The sequence below is a fragment of the Protopterus annectens genome, chromosome 1.part1 (assembly GCF_019279795.1).
Source record: "Protopterus annectens isolate FY-2018-M chromosome 1.part1, PAN1.0, whole genome shotgun sequence".
Lineage (NCBI taxonomy): Eukaryota > Metazoa > Chordata > Ceratodontiformes > Protopteridae > Protopterus > Protopterus annectens.
Genome location: NC_056726.1, coordinates 1,121,401,725 through 1,121,423,646, shown reverse-complemented (window position 1 = coordinate 1,121,423,646; position 21,922 = coordinate 1,121,401,725). Strand labels below are relative to the sequence as shown.

General features: G+C 38.8%; 1 protein-coding gene across 1 annotated transcript in view; it reads left to right on the top strand.

The window, feature by feature from the left end:
• Nucleotides 1–21,922, top strand: part of LOC122815635 (deleted in malignant brain tumors 1 protein-like) — a 281,322-nt gene that overhangs the window by 84,956 nt on the left and 174,444 nt on the right. Inside the window, exons 2-3 of the mRNA XM_044088309.1 lie at nucleotides 6,276–6,572; nucleotides 18,374–18,688. Coding sequence (XP_043944244.1) covers nucleotides 6,276–6,572; nucleotides 18,374–18,688 — 612 coding nt within the window. The remainder of the gene's footprint in view (nucleotides 1–6,275; nucleotides 6,573–18,373; nucleotides 18,689–21,922) is intronic.

The following is a 21,922-nucleotide window of genomic DNA, read 5'->3' as shown; positions in this document are numbered from 1 at the left end:
CCTATGTGGTTGTTCATGGGTACAGAGTTTTTACTAAAGGGGATGACAATGCACTTTTTGGCATTGGGCTTTTCCTGGATTGCACGGCAGACATATTGCCTGCTTGAGCTCCTGCACTGATCTTGCACTCCATGCAAGCTTTTGAGAATCCGGGGGTATGTCTCTGATAACCGCCATCTTCTAAATAACAGTTGTACTAAGTTAGGATCAAACCCGAGCCAGAAGGCTCCAATCCACTTATAGTATGCCTGACCCCACCCCCCATGATGTCACCTACCTAATGGATCACATTTCTAGCATCTTCAATATCTTCCTTGCCCACCTTACAGCGAAGTGCTCCTCCAGGCATCTTCTGCAGTTAACTCCTACTGCTCCTCTAGGCGTCAAATATTGATTGCTCATATTTGCATTAATAATTCCAAAAACATGTTACTTACAAGGTACCAGGATATTTTGTCTTGAAGCATATGTGATGGTAAACACAACTCTATTGATATTTTATCTGTCTCAATGAGTATTTTCTAGAACTGTAAGGTGATAACTTATTTTTAAAGGCTTAAGCCATGCCCACTGCGGGTTAAAGGTGCACACTCAAAAGAGCTGTATCAGAGGGAATGAGTTAAAACAACCCATTCCAAATCATACCATTCCACAAATGCACTGCTTATTAATCTTGTCCTCACCAAGTTAATTTTGCTTTATTGGAATTATGATACTGATATTGCAGCAACCTCCTTTTATCAGTACCATAATAGTTTTTAAAGTGCTCATCATGGTGAGGGTCATAGTGGTAGCAAAGTAAACAAGGTAGGCCAAATTTCTTTATCCCTAACAACAGTTTTCAGATTACTGTATAAAATTTTTCAGTTTCCATGGGAGATTGAATATATAAAAAGTCCAGTGTATCCAGGGTCAAGCAGGGTGTGCCTAGCATAGATCCTGTAAAAAGTACCAAGACATCATTCTTAAAATGTGTCTGCACTGACTCCTTTTGACATGGAGGGCCAGTGATTGTACTCCAAGGTCTTCCTTGATTGTCAGCTTCCTTACTTTCTCACTGAGTAAGATGACAAAATCTCAGTTCTGCTGCCTGTATTCACAATCTCATCCTTTTAGTTACTACTGAAAGCGCATGATTTTAGATAAGGTATGCACCTGTACATTGCTAGCTTCATCCCAACACTCAGATCTCATTTCCCCACCAATGTCTGGATGGACCTGTAAATTGCCAACTTCATCTGATGACTCAAATCTCACTGCCTCACCAGTGCCTGGTACCATACCTGCAATACTGCCACCAGTGTATCAGTCCATTGGTCACTCTCATCTTCCCCATTATCCTCAGTCATGAACAAGTCCTCAAAGTTCTACAGCACACTTTCAGTTTCCTGGTCCCCCCTATATTTAGCCAGGAAGACAATGTCAACAATGCTTAAACAAAGGCAATTGCTTCCCTGTTGCATAGAAACAGCAATACATCAGAACAGATGGCCAGAGAACAGCTGGACAGACATGGAAAGATCAAGAACATGTTGAGTTTGAACTTGCAACATCTTGTTTCACTGGCATATTTATCAGTTAGCAAAAAAGGTTAATGCTGATGTTTCCTTTAATAGTGTACTCAGTATTAATCCATTTTTTTCATCTTACTTTTAAAATTTGTAACAACTGGGATTAGAATACCAGTCACTGCAGAACCAAGAAACTGCTACTTATTTATTTAACATTTGTTTGAGAAATTCTGATTTGGAACGAACCAATTTTCAGCAGAGGCCCAGAGAGAAATGCTCCAGATGCATGTCTTTGAATACAGGAGGAAGCCGGAGCACCCAGAGAAAACCCACATGAATGCAGGGAGGACATGCAGACTCCACACAGAATGAACCCCAGATGAGAATCAATCCATAGAACCTCTTGCTGTGAATTGACAATGTCACTGCACCATCCACTACTCACAAATTAACTTGTGATTAGAGCTTTTTTTTTTTGCTTTTAGTGAAAGATGGAACCATGTGATAACCAATCACAAGAAAGCCCGAAAATCACGTCTTGGGAGACATCTTGGGATTAATGTGATAGCTTTGCTCCTGGTAAGAGAAAGAGCAGAGGGGTATTGATTTCTGCTGGTCTCTGATTTGGCAGTATCTTTGTGGCTTGGTTGCATTTTGGGTAAAAATTTCTCCAGGGCCTTTGTGCAACTTGTCTTTCTATTGCAGCCAGCTGCTGTAGATTCTATCAAGGGTATCTTCTAAGAAAATGCTATGAAAAGCGTACTAACCATAACCATCTGCATTAATACTATTTCTATGTGAGAAACTTGGCGTCACTGCTGCTTTTTTTGCTTCTGGTGAGTAAAGGGGCAAGGTATCATCGATAGCTGTAAGCAGCTGTGTTGTTAGTCAGTGCTTCTCTGAGAGATAACTTCAGGCCCTATATCCAGAAGCCCTTCTCCTACATATCTAGGGACATTGGTGACATCAAGTCTGAATAACTGAGGCATCACAGCAGCAAGACATTGTGGCCAAAAAATAGTTGGAACTTTTTCATAGGGGTATCCAGCAATCTGGAAGGTTTCTCTCCTGGGTTCCACTGAAAATAGACTCTGCCCTCTTTGGACTTTCCCAGCCAACAAATGTTAAATAAATAATGGCTATGGAGAGGATCATCATGGAACTCATAAACAAAGACATTGGGGACCTACAGACACTAGATCCTACCCAATTTGGCTTCGTCAAGGGCAGATCCTGCCTTTTGAACCTGGTCGACTTCTTCGAAGCAGTCACCAAGGCCATAGATGAAGGGAAGGTAGTCCACACAGCCTATCTGGACCTCGCAAAGGCATTTGACACAATACCCCACTCGGGCATCATAGATAAGCTATCCAGCCTAAATATAAACCCCTATGTCACAAGATGGGTCGCAAACTGGCTCAAAGACAGAACCCACAGAGTCAGAGTTGCTGGAGCCATGTCAGACTTGAAACCGGTCACAAGTGGCGTCCCACAAGGTTCTGTCCTGGGACCTCTCTTGTTCGGTATTTACTTTTCTGAGGTACAGGCCAACGTGGGAGGACTATGGCTCACCACGTTCGCAGATGACTGCAAACTGGGTGCCATAATCGACTCTCCAGCTGACACAAACATCCTTCAAAAGGTCTCACAGAGACGGATAACTGGTGCCAGAGCCATGGTCTAAAGCTAAATGCCAAAAGTGTATAGTCATACCCTTTGGCAAAACAATGTGCCCACAAATTACCACATAGGTGGTAACCCATTAAGTACAGAGAAAGTAATTAGGGATCTGGGGACCCAAGTTGATAGCAATCTCTCCTCTGACAACCACATTGCCAAAGTGGTTAGAAAGACCTTCTACATAGCCCACTTCATCATGAAATGATTCACATCTAGATCAAGAGAGGTAATTGTGCCCCTTTATTCATCCCTCATCAGGCCCATCATAGAATACAATGCCCCCTTTGGGATGTACCTTACCCGACACCTGCAGCAATTAGAAAGACCCCAAAAGTACCTCACCAGGAGGATCAAGGGACTCAAACAGATGCCATGTGCTGCTCGGTTAAAAAAAACTTCAGCTCTACTCAGTTGCATACCGCCTACTTTGAGGCAATCTATGCCTGACATATAAAGCTATGTCCAACCCAGAATTAATGGACATGCTCCACCTCAGTAAATCTAAATCCCTTAGAGCCACGCGCTCGAGGGACTTGAACCTCAGCACAGAAATAAATAGAACATGCTGGAGGGACAGATTCATAACCCAGAGGCTCCCTTCGCTCTGGAATAGAATTCCAGTTCATGTTAGGCAGAGCACCTCACTGACTCTCTTCAAGAAGAATCTTGATGAGTGGATGGGGGATCGTAGGTTTGTCCCAGGGATTACTTCCTTGTCACTATTAGACAGAGGCACAGTAAACTAAACTTTAAAAAGGGCACAGTATACTCAAATCAAGGGGTGGTGTAAGCCAAACACAATCGGGCTAGGCTTATAAATGCCCCAGGGCAGATAGCCTAGTATGAACCTATGAACCTATAAATAAGGAAAGAAAGAAAATCTAGAAGCAAGCAACTGTAACTGTCACAGAGGTAGATGCCTTGGAGTTAGTGCAGCCTGGCAAGGCCATGAAAAATAACTTTTGGATGACCTCAAAGAGGTTTTGGCAAATCATCTCATATATCTGGAGAGAGATGTAGAACATTCCCAAAGCTGTCTTCTGAGAGGTTGAAGACATGCTAATCTTAGCTGTGGTCATTGTACTGAGAAGATGGAAAACTCGGAGGACTCGGAGGAACTTTGAATACTATGGCAGAAGTACAACAAGCAGATGATGGAAGTAGATCCATTTCAGCAGAACAGGTCCACGCAGTGACTAATCAGTCCCTTCATATCACAGATACCAGTCTTGCTGAGATCTGTGTGGAAATTATGAAGATGCTACACATTACTGGGATATTGCAGTTGTTTATTTTCAATATTGCATAGAATGTTGTAACAGTACTTGTGGAATGGAAAACTGGGGAAGTGGTTCACATTTTCAAAGAGAAATGCAGCAGGGTATTTTCAAATTCAAGAAGAATCACAACCCTCAACCTCCCTGAAAAAGCATATATATCAGGGTGCTGGAATGAAGAGCACATTCGGTAATCAAGCCTCAGATTCAAAGAAATATAAATTCTGGGCTGACAGTAGAAGAGCTGAATCAACCATTTTCTGCCCACGAATACTTGATGAGTTACAGGAGTTTGTCAAGAGTCCACAAGTGTTTGTAAACTTGCAAAATAAATATTTCCATATACCACACATTGCTATAGAGTGCTTTAGCAGTATAGGGACCATGCTGTTGTTAAATGCCTTTCATCCCCTGTATTTAAATTGTGAACATTGCATATATAAACTCAGCATTATGCCAAATAATGCCAGGTTGGCCGTAGAACTTCACCAACGGTGAGTTCCATCTTCTCTCTGTAATTTTCATGGACAGGATGTCAAGGCTGTGTCAAGTCTATAAACTAACTAACATAAGGACATTAATATTGCATGTTTTTTGTTTGTATATGATGCTGTGGTTGTGACTTTCAGCATGCAGGTGTCATTTGCAGCTGAGTATAACGTTGTTAGGATAAACAGTAGCAATAGAAATCAATTCATTCCGAAGTTTTCGATGCTTCCCCTCTCTCCTCATTACTCTTCGCTTGCTCACATGACCTTCAGCTGGATAGCTTGACCTCTGTTGTTGTTGTACAATCGTTAACCAATCTGCTTCTATTTGTCTCAGTTTAAATAGGGTCCTCTTCATCTACCACAGTCAGAATTGAGTCTCATATCTCAGTATTTGCCCTTGTTCTCACCTACATGAGCATTAATTCCCTCCCCACTAGCTTTCCAGAAATCAGAATTTTCTGTTATACTGACATGTTAACTTACACAACCCACACCTGTTCTGCTACTAAAAAAGAACAACTTGAATGAGATCTCACCAAGTTAATTCCTGGAAGGAGGTCATATATAAGAATGAGTTAAAGATTGTGACTGGTGGTTGGTCCCCATCATTACTTCCTGGTGTTAAGTGCAAGAATTTATGTGTGCCTTTTTTTTTTTTGTTAACTTCAAGCAGAGGCAAATAAGTACTATTTTATCTGAGCAATATTTAAGGTGTGATGTGCAACCAAAGTGTAATCTTAATGAACAGGATTGAATTGGGTTTTATGTTAAGTAAAGATACAGTGGTTGTTGGCTTTTAAGAAAGTTTATTGAGTACAATATTTAAGTTAAATGTGTGATTGGATAAATGTATACTTTAAGTTCTGTAGGGCTGTACAACTCCCCAAATTTGCATAATGAGTTTAACTAAATGCCATGGTATTTTTTTTTGTTTTTGTCTTGTGGTAGCATGTTGCTGTTTGTTAAACAAGATCAGCATTAGTTAGCTTAACTATGTCACTAAAGGAACTACATTCATCAAAAGAACTGTTAAATTATTTGGGGCTGATTGCAGAATTTCCAGCTAGAAGCAGCAAAACATTTTAAGTAAACCCTAAAAAGGGCAATGAAATACTCTCTTATTACATTTTAAGTAGACTAGGCTGTATACTTCAAAGGTTAGATCTATAATTTTCAAGTTGTGGTGATCCAGTTGTCAAACTAAGCTCTGCAGCATACGTAACATCAAACAGTGGTAAAATATTTCATGATAAAGTAAATTTTATGAAATATGACTACAAATTATATAATTACTTTATAACTTTCTGCTGTTTCAGAAAATATCTCCATACGACTAGGCAACTATTGCAGTGGACAGTTGGAGGTTTACAGTGATGGGAAATGGAAACCAGTTTGTACTGCAAATTTTAATATCAACCATACAAAGGTGGCATGCAGGCAGCTGTCCTGTGGAATACCTGTATCTATGTACTCCACTGGAGGAGGTTATGGTGACATCCTTCTATCAAACCTTGAGTGTAATGGGAGTGAATCTTCTTTTTCATACTGTCTGCCATCAACACATGAAGTTCAGAACTGTACACAAAACCAGAGTGTTGTACTGACATGTTCAGGTATGAGTTTTGTTGTTGTTCCAGCAAAAATCATTTTTAAGATTGTAATGCAGTTTACATACGTTTCCATAGTTCTGCTGCATATACTATCAAATATTCAAATTAGATAGTTCTACACTTTATGCACGATCTTCAAGTTTGGAGAAGAATAACTTGCAGTTATCCTCATGTGACTTTTTCACATATGGTGATCTGTTTGTCTCAGGTTTTGTGAATAGACTAGGCCAAATACAACATCTCTGATTGTTTTTAATTAAAAAAAGTGAAAGTGAGTAAAGTCTTTATGACTATTTCTTTATCCACAAACCTCTGCTAAGCATAATTACATTTTTTTCATCCATGTTTTTGACATTGTGAAGTGCTTCTTGAACTAAATGTTGTAACATATTCTTGCACTTGTAAAAAAAAAAAAAAAATATATATATATATATATATATATATATATATATATATATATATATATATATGTGTGTGTGTGTTTTCTAATGTATCCTTGTATCTGTAAATATGTTTTTAAGCAGTTAATAGTAGTCATCTCCCAAATCAAGGAGGCCATACATGATAATCCTGTTGTAAATATGTGACCACCCATCTAAACATAAAGACTAGCCTTAAAGGAAGAAAATGAGCTACTTGCCTTGATCTGTACAGGTAATAAATATCATATACTAAAAGTTTATTGCATTAAGAACTGTCTCTCCTGAGAGCCTTATTTTGAGCAGATAAATGTTTACCAAACAAGATATAATTCAGAAATGATTAACTTAAATGAAATAATTTAATATTATACATGGCAGGAAAAAGGCAAAACATTTTACAAAAAGTGTGTGCATGTGTGTGCTGTGTGTGGGTTGCATCTGTGTGAACATGTATACAGCATATCTACAACAGACACAGTCATATTGTAATAGACATGATTAGTTTCTCCATAATACATGCACTGAAGGACAGACGGCTGGAATAATCTCCAGCTACTTTATTACCCTGGACTAGGTAAAGCAATATCACAGAAAGAAAAACAAATAAAAGAAGAAAAAAAAACACATCAGAGTATCCAATCACAACATTCATGCTTGAAGTTAGTCTATGTGTACCTTTTCACAAAGCCAGGATATAAAAAAAAAAAGATTATTACTCTCACCTATAATTCCTAGTTCATATAATGATGAAGTTCGCCCTCATTGTAGCACTCAGTAACTTTCAGAAATGTGATTGTCACAAGAAGACAAACATTCTTATTGCTTTATCTTATTTATTGAGTTCCAGTAAGTATGAAGTCATTAGAAGCCATAATACGGCTGTTCCAGTAGTACACTAAGGACATTTTTTCATTGTCTTATACTGCACAATGCCGCAGTCAAAGAATTTAGTAAAATGTCAAACTGAATTAATTACAGCACTACAGCAGTCAACCTTAGAGGTTATTTTAAGGGGTATATGTAAGCCAGGGCATGATTTATAGGCTGCCTCTGTCCATTAGAGACATAGTTTCTAGACCTCGGGTGAAGTTCCAATTTCCCATCCATTGGTCCAATGTATGCTGAAGAGAAGCCTGTTCCAGAGGAGGGGAATTCTTTGAGACACATACCTACCCCACCAGCATGTCCTATTTATGTCACTAGCAAAGTCCGAGTCCCTAGATTGAGTAGTTCTGATGCTACTGGTTTTGTACATGTGCAAGAGGTCCATCAGAGTGGGATTCAATGATGCTTTACATGTCAGGCACCGATTACCTGTCAAACATCTGTTGGACACAGAGTATACAGCTAGGGATTTGAGGCAATCTGCAAAGGGCATGTTGTTTACACCATGTAATCTTTTTGTGAAAAACCTCTGTGAATATTCCAGTTGCTGCATATGCCTGGTCAGGTATATCCAGAAGCGGGCATTGTAATCAATGAAGGGCTTGATTAGGGCTTATTACAGGGGAACTATGAACTCCTTGGACCTAGGTGTCATCCCCTTGGTTATAAGTTGAGCAACATAGAGCAATTTCCTTACTACCTTACACGCATATTGGATGCAAGCCAGGTTACTATCATACATCCCTAAGTCACTGATTACTGGGTCCACCCTTAGTGATGTTTTATTAATGGGGTAGTTTCCTAGGATGGACAACTTCCCAAATGGTACTATTCTGCATTTCTTGGTATTGAGTTTTAAGCTGTGGCTTTGGCACTAGTCATTTCTCTGTGTTAGTCCTACCTGTGGGATGTTAGTATCTTGGAGGGATTTTATGGCTATTCCTAATTTGCAGTTATCTGCAAACTTGGCCAGGCAGAGCATTTGCCATTGGCTTTATCTTATAAGAAGTACATGCAAAAAAGGATCAGGGCCAGCACAAAGCCCTGGGGGTTCAGCTGGTGCCATCCTCTTTGTGGAGGTGGACCCCCCTATCCTAACTTCTAGCTGATGCATGACATAGTTGTTAATGCCTAATTACATGAGTTTTCTTTTTTTACAATGCCCATGAGGGGTGTTGTACCAAATGTCTTGGCAAGGTCAGGGTAGGCAGTGTGCACCATTTTGCCCTCATCCATTGCTTCTGTGATGTTTTCAAAGTCTGCCAGTTTCAGTGTGCATGATCTGCATTTGACAAAGTCAAGCTGGGATACATATAGTGTCTAAAGTTTTTCTAGGTCTTTATTAATTATACCACATGTAATTCTTTCCAAGGCTTTGTATATGAGACTAGAGAGACTTAAGGGTCTATAGTTCCCAGGCCCCATTGATGGACCACTCTTGTGCAGGGGGATGACCATTGCACTCCATTCATGTGACACAAAGTCTATCTGCTCTCTGGAGGCTATCGTTAAATAGTGACTCCAGAGGTCCCAATATGTCATGCTTTAGGCTATTTAGGATTTAGGAGGCATCCAGGGATATTATCAGGGCTCATTGATGCAATGTGTTTAGCCTTATAGAGTGCATTTAGAAACTGTTCCCTAGTGATAGTTGGGGGTGGGGGGTTATGTTTGATAGTATTACTTATGGGGGGGGGGGGCAGCCAGGGGGAGATGGAGGTAAAATTGTTGCTGCCTTTGTCAGCCAGCAGAATTGCTGTCTTCTGGCTCCATGTAAGTGGTTCCATTAACAAGCAGTTCTGCACACTGTTGTGTACTGCCTTTGAGGTTTTGGACATAGAACCAGAAAAAGAGCAGAACTAAAAAAAACAAGAATAATATCACTGACTTTACAGAACCATCTGAACCATGTAGTCAAGGTTTTGGACATAACTAATGGAAGCCTTGTGGTTGTCCTTGGTCTGGGTGACTATCTTTCCCTCAGCAGTAGCTTTGGTAGACTTAATTTGCCATCTTAGTTGTTTGTTTAGCCTGATGAGAGCTTTTATTCTGCTGAGCATTGCACATCCTAATTTTAGTTATGGCTTTTTCCCTTTGTTGCACACTTTATGTTTGGAGTCCACCATTGTGTTTTTTTCAGTTGTTCTGTGCTTGGTTCTGCTAGGCACAGCTGTCTCTATGTTTTGATTAACATGATTGTATGGATTTCTGTCTAAAGTTCTGCATAGGCAGCTGTGTTCTACAGGTTTTGAGGGGCTCAAAACACTGCCAGGTAATCACTTAATCATATGTAGTTTGCCTTAAAGTAATTCCTAACTGTTACAGGGTTTGCAGGGGTCACAGCATTGTTTTTTATTTTGAAAGAGAGAGAGCTTTATGGTCTGTCCTTGTCAGAGAGGACACTACAGTTGGGGGAGCAGGGGTGCAGTAGCATCATCCCGTAATTGTGAGCACCAGATCAGTATGTTTGCATCCCTGGCTGGCATATTTTCTCAGTAGTTCAGGGTGTTTGTGTTTAATTCCAGGAATACCTTGGCCTGCAAATTTGGAGTCATGTAGGATCCCCAGTTTATAGAGGGCTAGTTAAAGTCCCCCATAAATAAGGTATTGGGTGGAATGGTAAGTGTCTACTGTAGGTCTAAGTATAAGCTGTCTGTTTTTAGGTCATGTAGGGTGATCTATAACTTGTAAGGATATGATATGGGGCTCTACCTGTGCTACTTTTGGCATGGAGAAGCTCAAGAGCATCATCCTGTTTGACCAACCTTCATGTATGTTTGTTTTTGATGTAGATCAAGACACCTCCACCTTTAGCTCCCACCTGTGCAGTAGCTGGCCTAAGTGTGGAGAAGGCATTGCATCCTGCACTGCCGGGGTGCCCTCCATAACTTTAAACCATATCTCTATAACTGCACAGGTGTCTGTATTCACCAAGGTAAATAGAACTTGGAGGGAGAGGAGTTTCTTGTTTTAACTCTTAGTAATGAGCAGTAACACCTTGTGATCACTTGTCTAAAGTAAATTATCATTATATTTCCCATAGATCTCTTATCATATGACTGGAGACTACCTGGAGAAGAAGACCTTGATATTCAGGAACCATTTTAGTTTTCAGGAAAGGGACTTTTCTTATTTACTGGTAGGAACCCTGATAGGTTGTGGACCCACAGTGAAAGGCAATCCAATTTAGTGCTTCCTTACTGATGTTTGCACAAACCCGAAGCCTACCCCTGCCAATGCCCCTAACCCTGCACAGTACCTTACAAAAAAACATTTCCCTAACTGTCCCAGTATTAATATAACATATGTCTGAAGGTATTAATATTTTTTGTTTGTTTTTTTTGTTTTCATTCAGTCTGGGCCTACAATTAGACATACCTAATTAGTGTTCTGTCATAAATAAATGTAAATACAATAAAATAAAACATGATTGACAGCAAGAAGAAATCATTAGTTTCCTATTGTGATCGATATAGGTTCTATTTTTTCTACTCACTTTTGTGGCTGTTCATTATTATTTTATGTGGAATTTTTTCAGTGTTTTGGTGTTTGACTTCATGTTTTTTTCTACCTTTTCCTGTATAATCATGTAGTAATACAAGCAAACACACACACACACACACACACACACACACACACACACACACACACACACACACACACACACACAGACACATGTTTAGTTGTGTTTTATGTGATCTCACATTGCTTTTGAAACATGGTAGTTTTTTGCAGAATTGTTGATTGTTAATTAGACTGATTATGGCTCATTGACTGTAACAGAATTCCTGATGAGTGACAGCAGAGTGAACATATATAAGTTTCAGAGGTATTAGGGCAAATTCCCCAAAATCAGGCACATGTTTTAGCAGTGAAACCCCTTCATGTAATATATGAGATACGTGTGCGAGGTGAGTTTGTTTTGTTGAGAGTACACAGTACAACAACAGAAGTATGATGACACAGAATAATTAGCATCCCCCTGAAGTACTTTGCACAAGTTGTGGTTTGTAGTTAATACAATCTGTTGCTTCCAGTCATATCATATCCCTCTCATTATTCTTAACATTACTCCAATTTCTTCCAATGTATTAGTTTTACGAAAATGTTATATAAATCATTGAAACAAAAACTGATACTAGTCTTTTAAACTTTCATAAAATCTGCTATAGCCTAGAATAAGGGTGCTGGTTTGTATAGTACCCTACTCATTTCTGGTCTCTGGATGGGCTTTTTAGGGTGTCCTGAATTATATTGCTTGGCTCTCCACCAATGGCTACAGTGGAAGAATGCAAACAAGGGTCTACAGAGATGTCTGACTGTAAAAAAAACAATTGTTGGAAGACTGATAGATATGTATCGCTTGCTTTGAAACACTTATATGATTTCCTGCAGCTAATGTAAGATCCTATTATTTGTTCAAGCACTCTAATACTAAGACATGTGACACTGTACTTCTTTTATATATTTAGAGTCACCATTCCTAATATACCCATCTGTCCCCTTTCTGGAGGACATGAGCTTGGCAAGACATTGTCAGTATGACCATACTGCAGGTATATATATGCTTTGGGGACAAGTTATAATCTATGTTATTCCCATCCCACTGGGATACTGTAATGCATAGCACACGACAATCTGAAGGATGGGACATGTACATCATTCCACATGAATGTCCTGTTGATAAGAATGTTTTTTTTTTTGTAAGCTTCTTGTGCAAATATGACCACAACTATGTTGGAGTGAATGACTTGAGGCATGCTCTTCCAAAGGGACAGACAGACAGAGGAACATAATGGAATTTACTGTTAGAAGCAGAAAAACACTGGTTTTGAGTAGTATCACCAAAATGATGCCTAGATACCAACACAAGATAATTAGCTTTAACGATTGGCTACGTAGGTGATGTAATTCTAAGGGCATCCAATAGGGTCATCCTGGGAAGAGATAGTAGATACGACTTTCTGTTTCACTAGGGATGGTTTGCCCCTCTCATACCAGGGCTTCTGCATACTGGCTATAGACTTGTTTGGGCTGTGTCCTTCTACTGGAGATTGCTTTATAGAAAACTTAAATTTGAATTCAGACTACATCATGATGGTAATTCTCACTGATAGAAGTCAAAGATACAAGAACTTTAAACTTTTTTTTCGAATAAAGCACATTTATAACTGCATAGTTCTGAGACATGGGTTTCTGTAGAATGGCCACACTTCCTCTATACCAGAGTTCAGTACCAATCACACCTTCAGTTCCTTAGGTAACTGCAGGAAATGTATTTTCTGGAGACATCATCACCACTTATTAAATTGCTGACAAATCTAACTTGGAACTCCTGGGGATACAACTCATGATTAAAAAATGCAGTTATTACTTCATTGAAGCAACAGATCCCTCATCAATGTCCAAAGAGATCACAGAAATTACCTCAGCACTACTATGGCATTAAATAGAAAATCAAATACCTTCTCGCTAGGAAACTTCAGTTACTCAAATAATAATTAGCATACTTACACCTCTGAAAATGGATATGATTGGCATTGCCTACACTTCGTTAATGTCAATGGGCAGTAGACAATTGCAAAACTAATCACTAGAGGCTCTGATATTCTCAGCTATGTTTTTATACCAAACTGGATCTTGTATGCACCCCACACCCCACACTAATCCCAGGTTAAATCTGATCCCACATCAGCCATCTTTTCTGTCAGGTTAGTGGTAATACCCACCAACAAATTAAACCATCTTTAGGGATTTCTCCAATAAAATTTTACTTCAGCTTTTAAAAGACCTATGCAAAATTCCCAACAATTTCCTAGAAATAGACCAAGCTGAGAAGACTGTCACACTCACCACCAGCTTTTAACAGTACCTAAAATCAGCATAGAAAATTTAGTACCTGTCAACTTTAAATATAATGGTAATTACCCATTTGATGGAACTCTCATATTAACAAGTGCAAACTTGATGATTGGATAGGAAAACACAAATTTGTCCCAGGGTTCCACCAGTGTCTCTCATTGACAGGGGTGACAGGTGCTGACTGATGTTTCTTTCTGGAGATAAAGTCTTGGCTAGACTTGTAAGGGCCCCAGGGCCATTAGCCTAGTAACCTCCTATGATCCTAAACAAGGCCACAGTGAAACATGCCAGGAAAGAGATGTATAGATAATTTCAAAATGTAAACTAGAATAAATGTTTAAATTTGCTACATTGTCAATGAAAACTTCAAATCTTTCTTTAGTCACATCAGAAAGTTAAGGAATAATAGCCATCAATAAGAATGCCTTACATTCCAGTGTCAAGAACGTGGCCAGTATGTTGGAAAGAAAATGAATTACTAATTAATTATTAATAACTTTACCTCTGCTACACAGATTGATGTTCCCACTATCCCTCTACATTCTCCTTAAATCAACTTAGAGAAAGTGTATGAATCATTTCAAAGGGGGAACATAATTCCTCCATGGAATCAGACAACATGGCAGGCTGTATTCTCTTCAGTATTAAATAGGCACTGTCTTAGGCTCGAAGTGTTAAACCTCTCCTTATCTATAGGAATGAAGGGAGGTTGGCATAATGGTTAAGGTGTTTACCTTACAATCACAAGGTGCAGGGTTTGATTCTCACATGGGATAATTGTCTAGGCTTAAAATGGCTCACAAGGGCAGTTAGCCTGATACTAAACTATGAACCTATGAACATCATCAGTGACTCCCGTACTCAAGGGCAGCCTTTCTAGAAACTCAGGTAGTTATAGGTGCATCAGTCTCACCAGCATTATATCCCAAAGTCATGGCCGGTATCAGATCAGAATGCATTTATACAGAAATAGCTTAGCTGATCTAGACCCCAATCAGTTTAATTAGTGAACGGCAGGTCCTGTCACCTAAGCTTCTTTAAAATAGGTCACTGCATGTGCGCTGCTTATTTTAACCTAGCCAAAGCACTGTCCCCCACACTATTGTAGAAAAATTACATGAATGTAAATCCCTTTATTGCCCGCTGAATTGCAAATTGGATTTCCAATAGATTCTAAGTTGTGAACTGTGCTAGCAGACCTTCTAAACCATAAGCTAATTATAGGAATCATAGGAAAGGTGAGGCTACAGTGTCTTGCAACTATTATGCCTGGGCCAGTTCTCATATTAGACAGTACCTTCCCACTCAAGAAGCATACAGCTTATATTCTAAGCATTAAAACTCAGCACTGGTCTTTGTAAATTATAGTAGGGGGGTCAGAAAGAGAAGAACATTCTTATTTTTCACAACAGTAGGTCTTCATATACTAGAATCTCTATAGCTAGTCTTAGTGAATCTTTGCATATGCTTATTTTATGTATTTAATAACGGATGTACTTGTAACAGATCTAACTTTATGAGGAACATCATAAATCTGGGAGGAAAAGGGCTAAATCTGAGGTCTAATATTTCATGTGCTATATGTAAATTTATTTTATTTTAAATCATGGTAGTTACAAAATATGTCAAGAAGGGATTTGCAAGTCAAGGCCAACATGAATTTATGAATGCCTATCCAGTTATCCTGGCCCTGTTTGAAGCATGCTTTATCTGCACAGGGGTGGGGGATGTCCAGAGGTGATGGAATAATAAATGTATCTCCTCACCATGGTTATTGATTTTGTTCAGCATGTTTTGTATTTATTTTGCAGATTTCCAAGACAATATCCTAGAAGTGTAGTTGACAAAGTTTGCTAATGACTGCAAAGTAGATAGTGATACTAAGCAGATCTAGTGCAGGCTGGGATACATGCATACCTGGTGTACCAAAATGGTTTACATTTAAAAAAAGTGCAGTATAGTAGCATTTGGCATAAAAAAAGTTGCTACCATTTCATATGTTGTAGAAGGGAATTCCTCTCAGACAGACACAAACAAGAGTTCTGGGTATGAATGCGGACAACTATGTCTCACTCAGTTATAATATTTCTATCATAGCTAGAAAATACTTCTGCCTGACACACTGTTTCATTCAGCTGGAAAACATTTCTAACCAAGAAAATTAAAGGCATTAAATCTTTCGACAATAATAGTCAACTGTGTACCACTTGTTGAGCCATAACATACCCTATTCTATTTGACTTCCTATTTCTTTACAAAACCCATAATTCTACAAACACACACACACAAGGGACCTAAATCTATAACACAAAATGTATTTATTTGTTTGACATTTGTTTACAGGGAAAGTCTGACTGGGCCAGAAAGTGCACATTTTTAGCAGAGACCTAGGGAGAAAAGCTCCACAATCATAATCTTTCACATATCAAGTACATATATTTTAAATCACAAAGTATCATGACACACTATAAAACATTAAGAGTGAAAAAAAATGTTGTAATGAGAAAAACATAGCCCTACCACAGTAGTTCTTCCATATTACTCACTTGCATACACACTTGCTCCTAGGTCTAATTTAGTGTGTCTAATTCACCTGATGCATGTCTTTGTTGTGTGGGAGGAAACAGGAGCACCCAGAGGAAACCAACACAATCTCAGGGAGGACATGCAGACTCCACACCGAAGGCACCCCAGATGAGAATCAAACCAGAGAACCTCTTGCTGGTAGGTGACAACACTAATCACTGCACCATCACAGTCACATAACATAGAAGATATGTTTCATAGTAGACAGCAATAAATAAAAATAACATGAATTGGAGAAACTATGTGAGGAAAATCTCAATAGTTATATTATTTGTTACATAATTTAATAGGTGATAAATTAGACCTGAGACAATTCTAATAAAATATTTAAAGAGATATTAGAGATTACATGATTAGAGACAGTGAGGGGAAACTGAGTGATGTCTTAATATGAGAGATACTGTTCATGTTAGGATTATAGAAGGAAGGAGGTATGGAGAAAAAAAGAGATTATATTAAGAGTGCAGTGTAGGATGTGTTCAGGTAGTCTGGGTGAGAAGAGAGGAAAAAGAAAGAGGCAGAGGAAAGGTCTGAAGACCTGAAGAAGATAAAGTAAGGTAGTGGGAAAAATAAAAGAAAGGAGTGGAGTAGGAGGCTGGAGAGGACTGTGAAGTGAGATCTAGGTTGAAGGCGTGAGTGAATTATAATGAGTATGTTCAGCCAGGATTGGAACAAGAGATAGGTCCAAGATTTTGTAAAATATTCTTTTATGGAGCATTTAATGGTGGGTAGATCAGAAATAGATCTGGTGGTTAGAGGTAAAGAGTTCCATTTTTGGTACTGAGTACAAGTATAGGCTTTATCCAGGGGATTTATTTGGTTTACTTATAGTGAAAAGTTGTTTGTCTTCTGAGCCAAGAGTTCTTTTAGGAAAATCTATATTGATTAAAGGGGTAAGAGCTGGGCATCCTAATGATTTGTGTATGATTTTATGTATTATTATAAGCTTAATGTAGGAGAGCTGGAGGGGGAGTTCCAGCCAGCAAGGGCTCACTGGAATGATATGTTCCTATCTTAATAAATTCTCAGCCTGTGGAATAAATTACCACTTTAAGTCAAACTAAGTACATCTTTGGTTACCATTAAGTCTTGTCCTGATTATTGTATCAGTGTAACAACTTTTATACTGGGGTTATCATGTATGGCCTTGCTTGATTTGGGACATGTGCACTATTAAGGGCTTGAAAATGATGTCAAGAACCTCTAAGTATGTCTAACTTGAAGGTATGTATGACTGCCATTTTATATTCCCCATGATCACTTGACTAGTAGCGTTCACATACACATATTCATATGTGAATGCTGTGTGACTCTGCATGCCATAATGTTCCTGGCTTCTACCATGAGGCTATACAGTAGGCACCAACTCTTGTAATCCCTTAAGATGTGCTGCTGTTTACTTAATGCTTTCTTGGTGCTCAAACTCTGTCTCTGGCATTCCAAATGACAATTCCCCTCCTCTGTGCTACATGATTATATCTAAAACGTTTAGTGTCATTTTCATGTTTCTGCCTGTAAATAACTGGACTTATTTTAAATGAGCAATGGTGTCCATAAAATCAGAATATGAACAAACCCCTGATTTCAAAGCAATAACATAATTTTTGTATATAACTCAAAAAGTATGTCCTCACACTGAATGCCTGTCATTATCTCTGTATTCTTTTTACGTTTTCTTTTTACTCCTCATGATGTACATCTAAATATGAAGCCAAGGATTGTTAAAAAAAGTGTGTGTGTGTGTGTGTGTGTGTGTGTGTGTGTGTGTGTGTGTGTGTGTGTGTGTGTGTGTGTGTGTGTGTGTGTGTGTGTGTGTGTGTGTGTGTGTGTGTGTGTGTGTGTGTGTGTGTGTGTGTGTGTGTGTGTGTGTGTGTGTGTGCACACATGTATAATTCCTTACGTAAATGAGCCAATGTCTAAATACAAAAAATGAATGTTTAAAAAAACTAAGTGAATAAGTGATTGCATGAGTGAGTAAGTTACATTGTGTGTGGGTTTTGTAAAATAATTAAAACAATAATTAATAATGCAAATTCTTTTTTTCCTAAGGTCCATTAGGGTTGCAGTTTTTAAACAGTCAATACATCTGTGCAGGTGATGTATTCGTATATTCTAGCAATTTCCGTGGCTACATTTCGGCAGAAGGATGGGATATCAGTGATGCCGATGTTGTATGCAGACAAAGTGGATGTGGATTTGCATTAACTGCTACTTCCAGCTTCCTGACTTATAACTACTATAATACTATGCTGAAAAATGTAGGATGCTTGGGGACAGAATATAGTTTACAGACATGTCCAGGGATCTCACTGGCAACCAATGTCTCATCTAATGCAAGCATTGCTCATGTGATCTGTTCAAAAGGTAAGGTCCTCTCAACTTTCTCATAACTTTTGTATTTAATCACTGTCTTCAAAATGAATCCCACTGAGACTGGTGTAATTAATTATTATTATTACTGCTGTGTTGTGATTTATATGAAAGGATGCAATGAAATTTCAGTTTCAAAATGAAAACACTTGCACTTTTGGAGTGTGGAATTATGATCCTGAAGTGAGGTAGAGTGCAAATGCTTCACATTCTTTTGGTTCTGTAGCCTAAGGATCTTTTGTGGCTTTGCTTCAAAGTGGTAAGTACTCCTGTCAGCAGTATCAACAGATCAGCAGACAGCACACTTGTTTTTGATTCTCTGTATGTCAAGAACATAAAGAGAAGCAAAACTGAGTCCAGAACACACTCCTGGAATACAGCTGGACAAGTAAGAGGTAAACATAGCAAAAGTTCACAGTAGGATCAAATTCATTATATTAGGATGGCACTGCCTACTGCATCAGATGCTGCAGAGAGATCTAGGAGAACAAACACTGTAAAGCACTGCTGATCTCTGGCCATCAGATCATTAACAACTCTTGCAAATGCTGTTTCTCTACTTTAGTGAGTACAATAATTTTAAGACAGACTATCTAGCTACTTGTAAACAACTTTCTTCATGATCTTCCCAAGAAATGGGACACTAGAGATACAGCACTAGTTACTTACATTATGTGGGTTTATGGATGGTTTCTTAAGAACCAGGATAACCAATATTTCTTTCAAGGCTGATCTAGAAACCCTGTCCCCCAAAGAGACAACCAAAATCTGATAAATAAAAGAACTTAGCACATCAAAACTATCCATTACCAGTTTGAAAAGACAAGGGTCAAGCCTTAATGTTGTTAACCACAAGCCAGAAAACTCATTAGTGAGATAATCAAAAGCTGGAATGTCAGGCACCAATCATAACATCGTTAACAGGGAAAGGAAGGCAGACTGCATCACTCTTGGGTAAGATAAAGGAAGGGCAGGCCTAATCAAAACAATTTTGTGAATGAAAAATTGAGCAACAGCCTCACCTTTAGAACTTGATAAACCTCTTCCAGCTGACAGACAGGCTGGGCTGGACAATCACTCCACCATGTGGAAAAGCACAACTGGTCGATTAACTACTGAAGACTGTATCCTCACCAGGAAATCTAATTTCTTATGGAAAATCTCTGCTTGATAGTTGGAATAATACCAAATGAGCTCTGTCTTGTCACTCTATCGGCCCACTCCTCACCAGCTGTGCTCCAACATTCACTAAGCTCTATTCATGATACAGAGAGAAGAATTGAACCAAGCTTATTTCCTGTTAGCAGGACCAAGGGCAGGGCACATATGACCTGGGCATAAGAAGTCCAAAGTCAGAGATAGGGATAGCATCACTCAACAAAAGGAAGTGAGGGAGTTTATTAGAAAAGAGATGCTCAGTAATACGACCGATGTTACAAACGGTTTACAATCACATGTTCGTTCATCTTTTAGATGAACGAACTATGTGCGGAAACCACTTAGCAGAACCAGTAGGGTGATCACCACAATGTCAAAGTTGACAAGAGTGAATGGCTGCTGTTGTCACGTCCACCATTGCGGTGCAGATTGCACTATAGTGGGGATGGGGAAATGTACCCTTAATCTCACTGTAGTGCAATCTCGGAGTTTGAATATATAACTGGGGGGTGTGTAGGCCCCCCTGCAAAAAACATTTATAGTATGCTGAGTAGGTAGGAGCATTTCAGTGTAGTTGACATTTTCAAAATTCAACTGCACTGACATGCTTGGTTCGACAGTTATACTGTTTGGTGTATAGATTTCCGAACATTTGCTTCGGACATCTGTACATTCGAACAATGTTATGTCGAACGTGTGATAGTAAACCGTTACAAACTACCCTCATTTCTAGATCAGGTGGACTATAACTAGGTAAAGTCAAACCAAAGTGGACCAAGAAATGGTCAGACCACAAAACTGGTTGTACCATCATCCATGAGGAAGAGAAAATCCAGTGTGTCCTAAATTTTGATCTGCAGAGTAATCTCCTGAGCAAACCCAAAGCCTTTTATAGTACATTTAAATTTATAGGCAAGAAACACAGTTTTAAAATGGACCCAGATAGTGAAATCACCTAACTCCACAATGTGCTGATGGCTCCAAGACTGAGTTGATGAATATGTCAGAGAAAGCCCATTGGGAAATGTCCTCATGCTACCTAGTAGAGGTTAAACTAGGAGAAATGCGCAGTTTGCTCCTGCAACAAGGACATGTGTAAAGGATTTGGCTTCTATGGTGTCTACTGTGGTTAATTTAAGTTTGTTATTATTTATAAACAAGCCCCACCCCCCTTTTTCCACCCCTCCTATGGCAATGTACTTCTGAGATGCCAGGTGGAATACCTGCCATAAGATGACAACTGAAATTCTTGTCTGCCAAGTCTCGGTTATAAAAGCAAGCGCAGCATCACCAGACAAAATGTCAGCCTTATCGTGTATCGATCTTGCATGAGAATACAGTGCCTTTACAGGGATCAATATCCCTGCCACATGCCCATGACGGTTCATAGAGACCCTGGGTACCATAAGCAGACAAGAACATTGACACTTGTTCTTAGAGAACTAGCATCACGCCCTTTGCCTCGATGCCTGCATACAGCCAGAAAAATCAGCTAAAGGTCAGTGATAAAGTCCTCCCAGATATTGCCACCATAGGTTGAAGTGTCTGCAAAGTGGAAAAACAGACTAAGATAGTCTAAGTGATATAAAAGGGGGCAGGGCCAATAACAACGATCCACTATAATATATAGCCTTCCTAATCCAAAAGTAGGGTAGACCTAAGATTCTAAAAACATTCTTAATAAATAGGACATCATCCAAAGAATAATAAAACCTAAATGCCCCCACCAAAAAAACAACCCACAGATATAAAAATTATATGAATAGACAAGAGCACTTATAAAAATTAAACAATTGTTGCTAAATTTACTGAAAGGATATTGCCTAAGTAAAACAGTACAGTCTTGAATGAGCCTTTAAAATAATAAATTAACAAGAATGAACATCAAAAGAAACTATAGTACAACATATTCAACATAAAAAATCTTATTGTGAATTAAAACTAATAATGGTTAAACCTTTTTGTATATCAGATCCAGTTTTATGACGGAAAGTGTGCTTTGTGAGCTCTAGCATTAGCTAGGGTTCAGAATATTGTAAAAAAGCATTATAAAACATTTACCATCTTCTT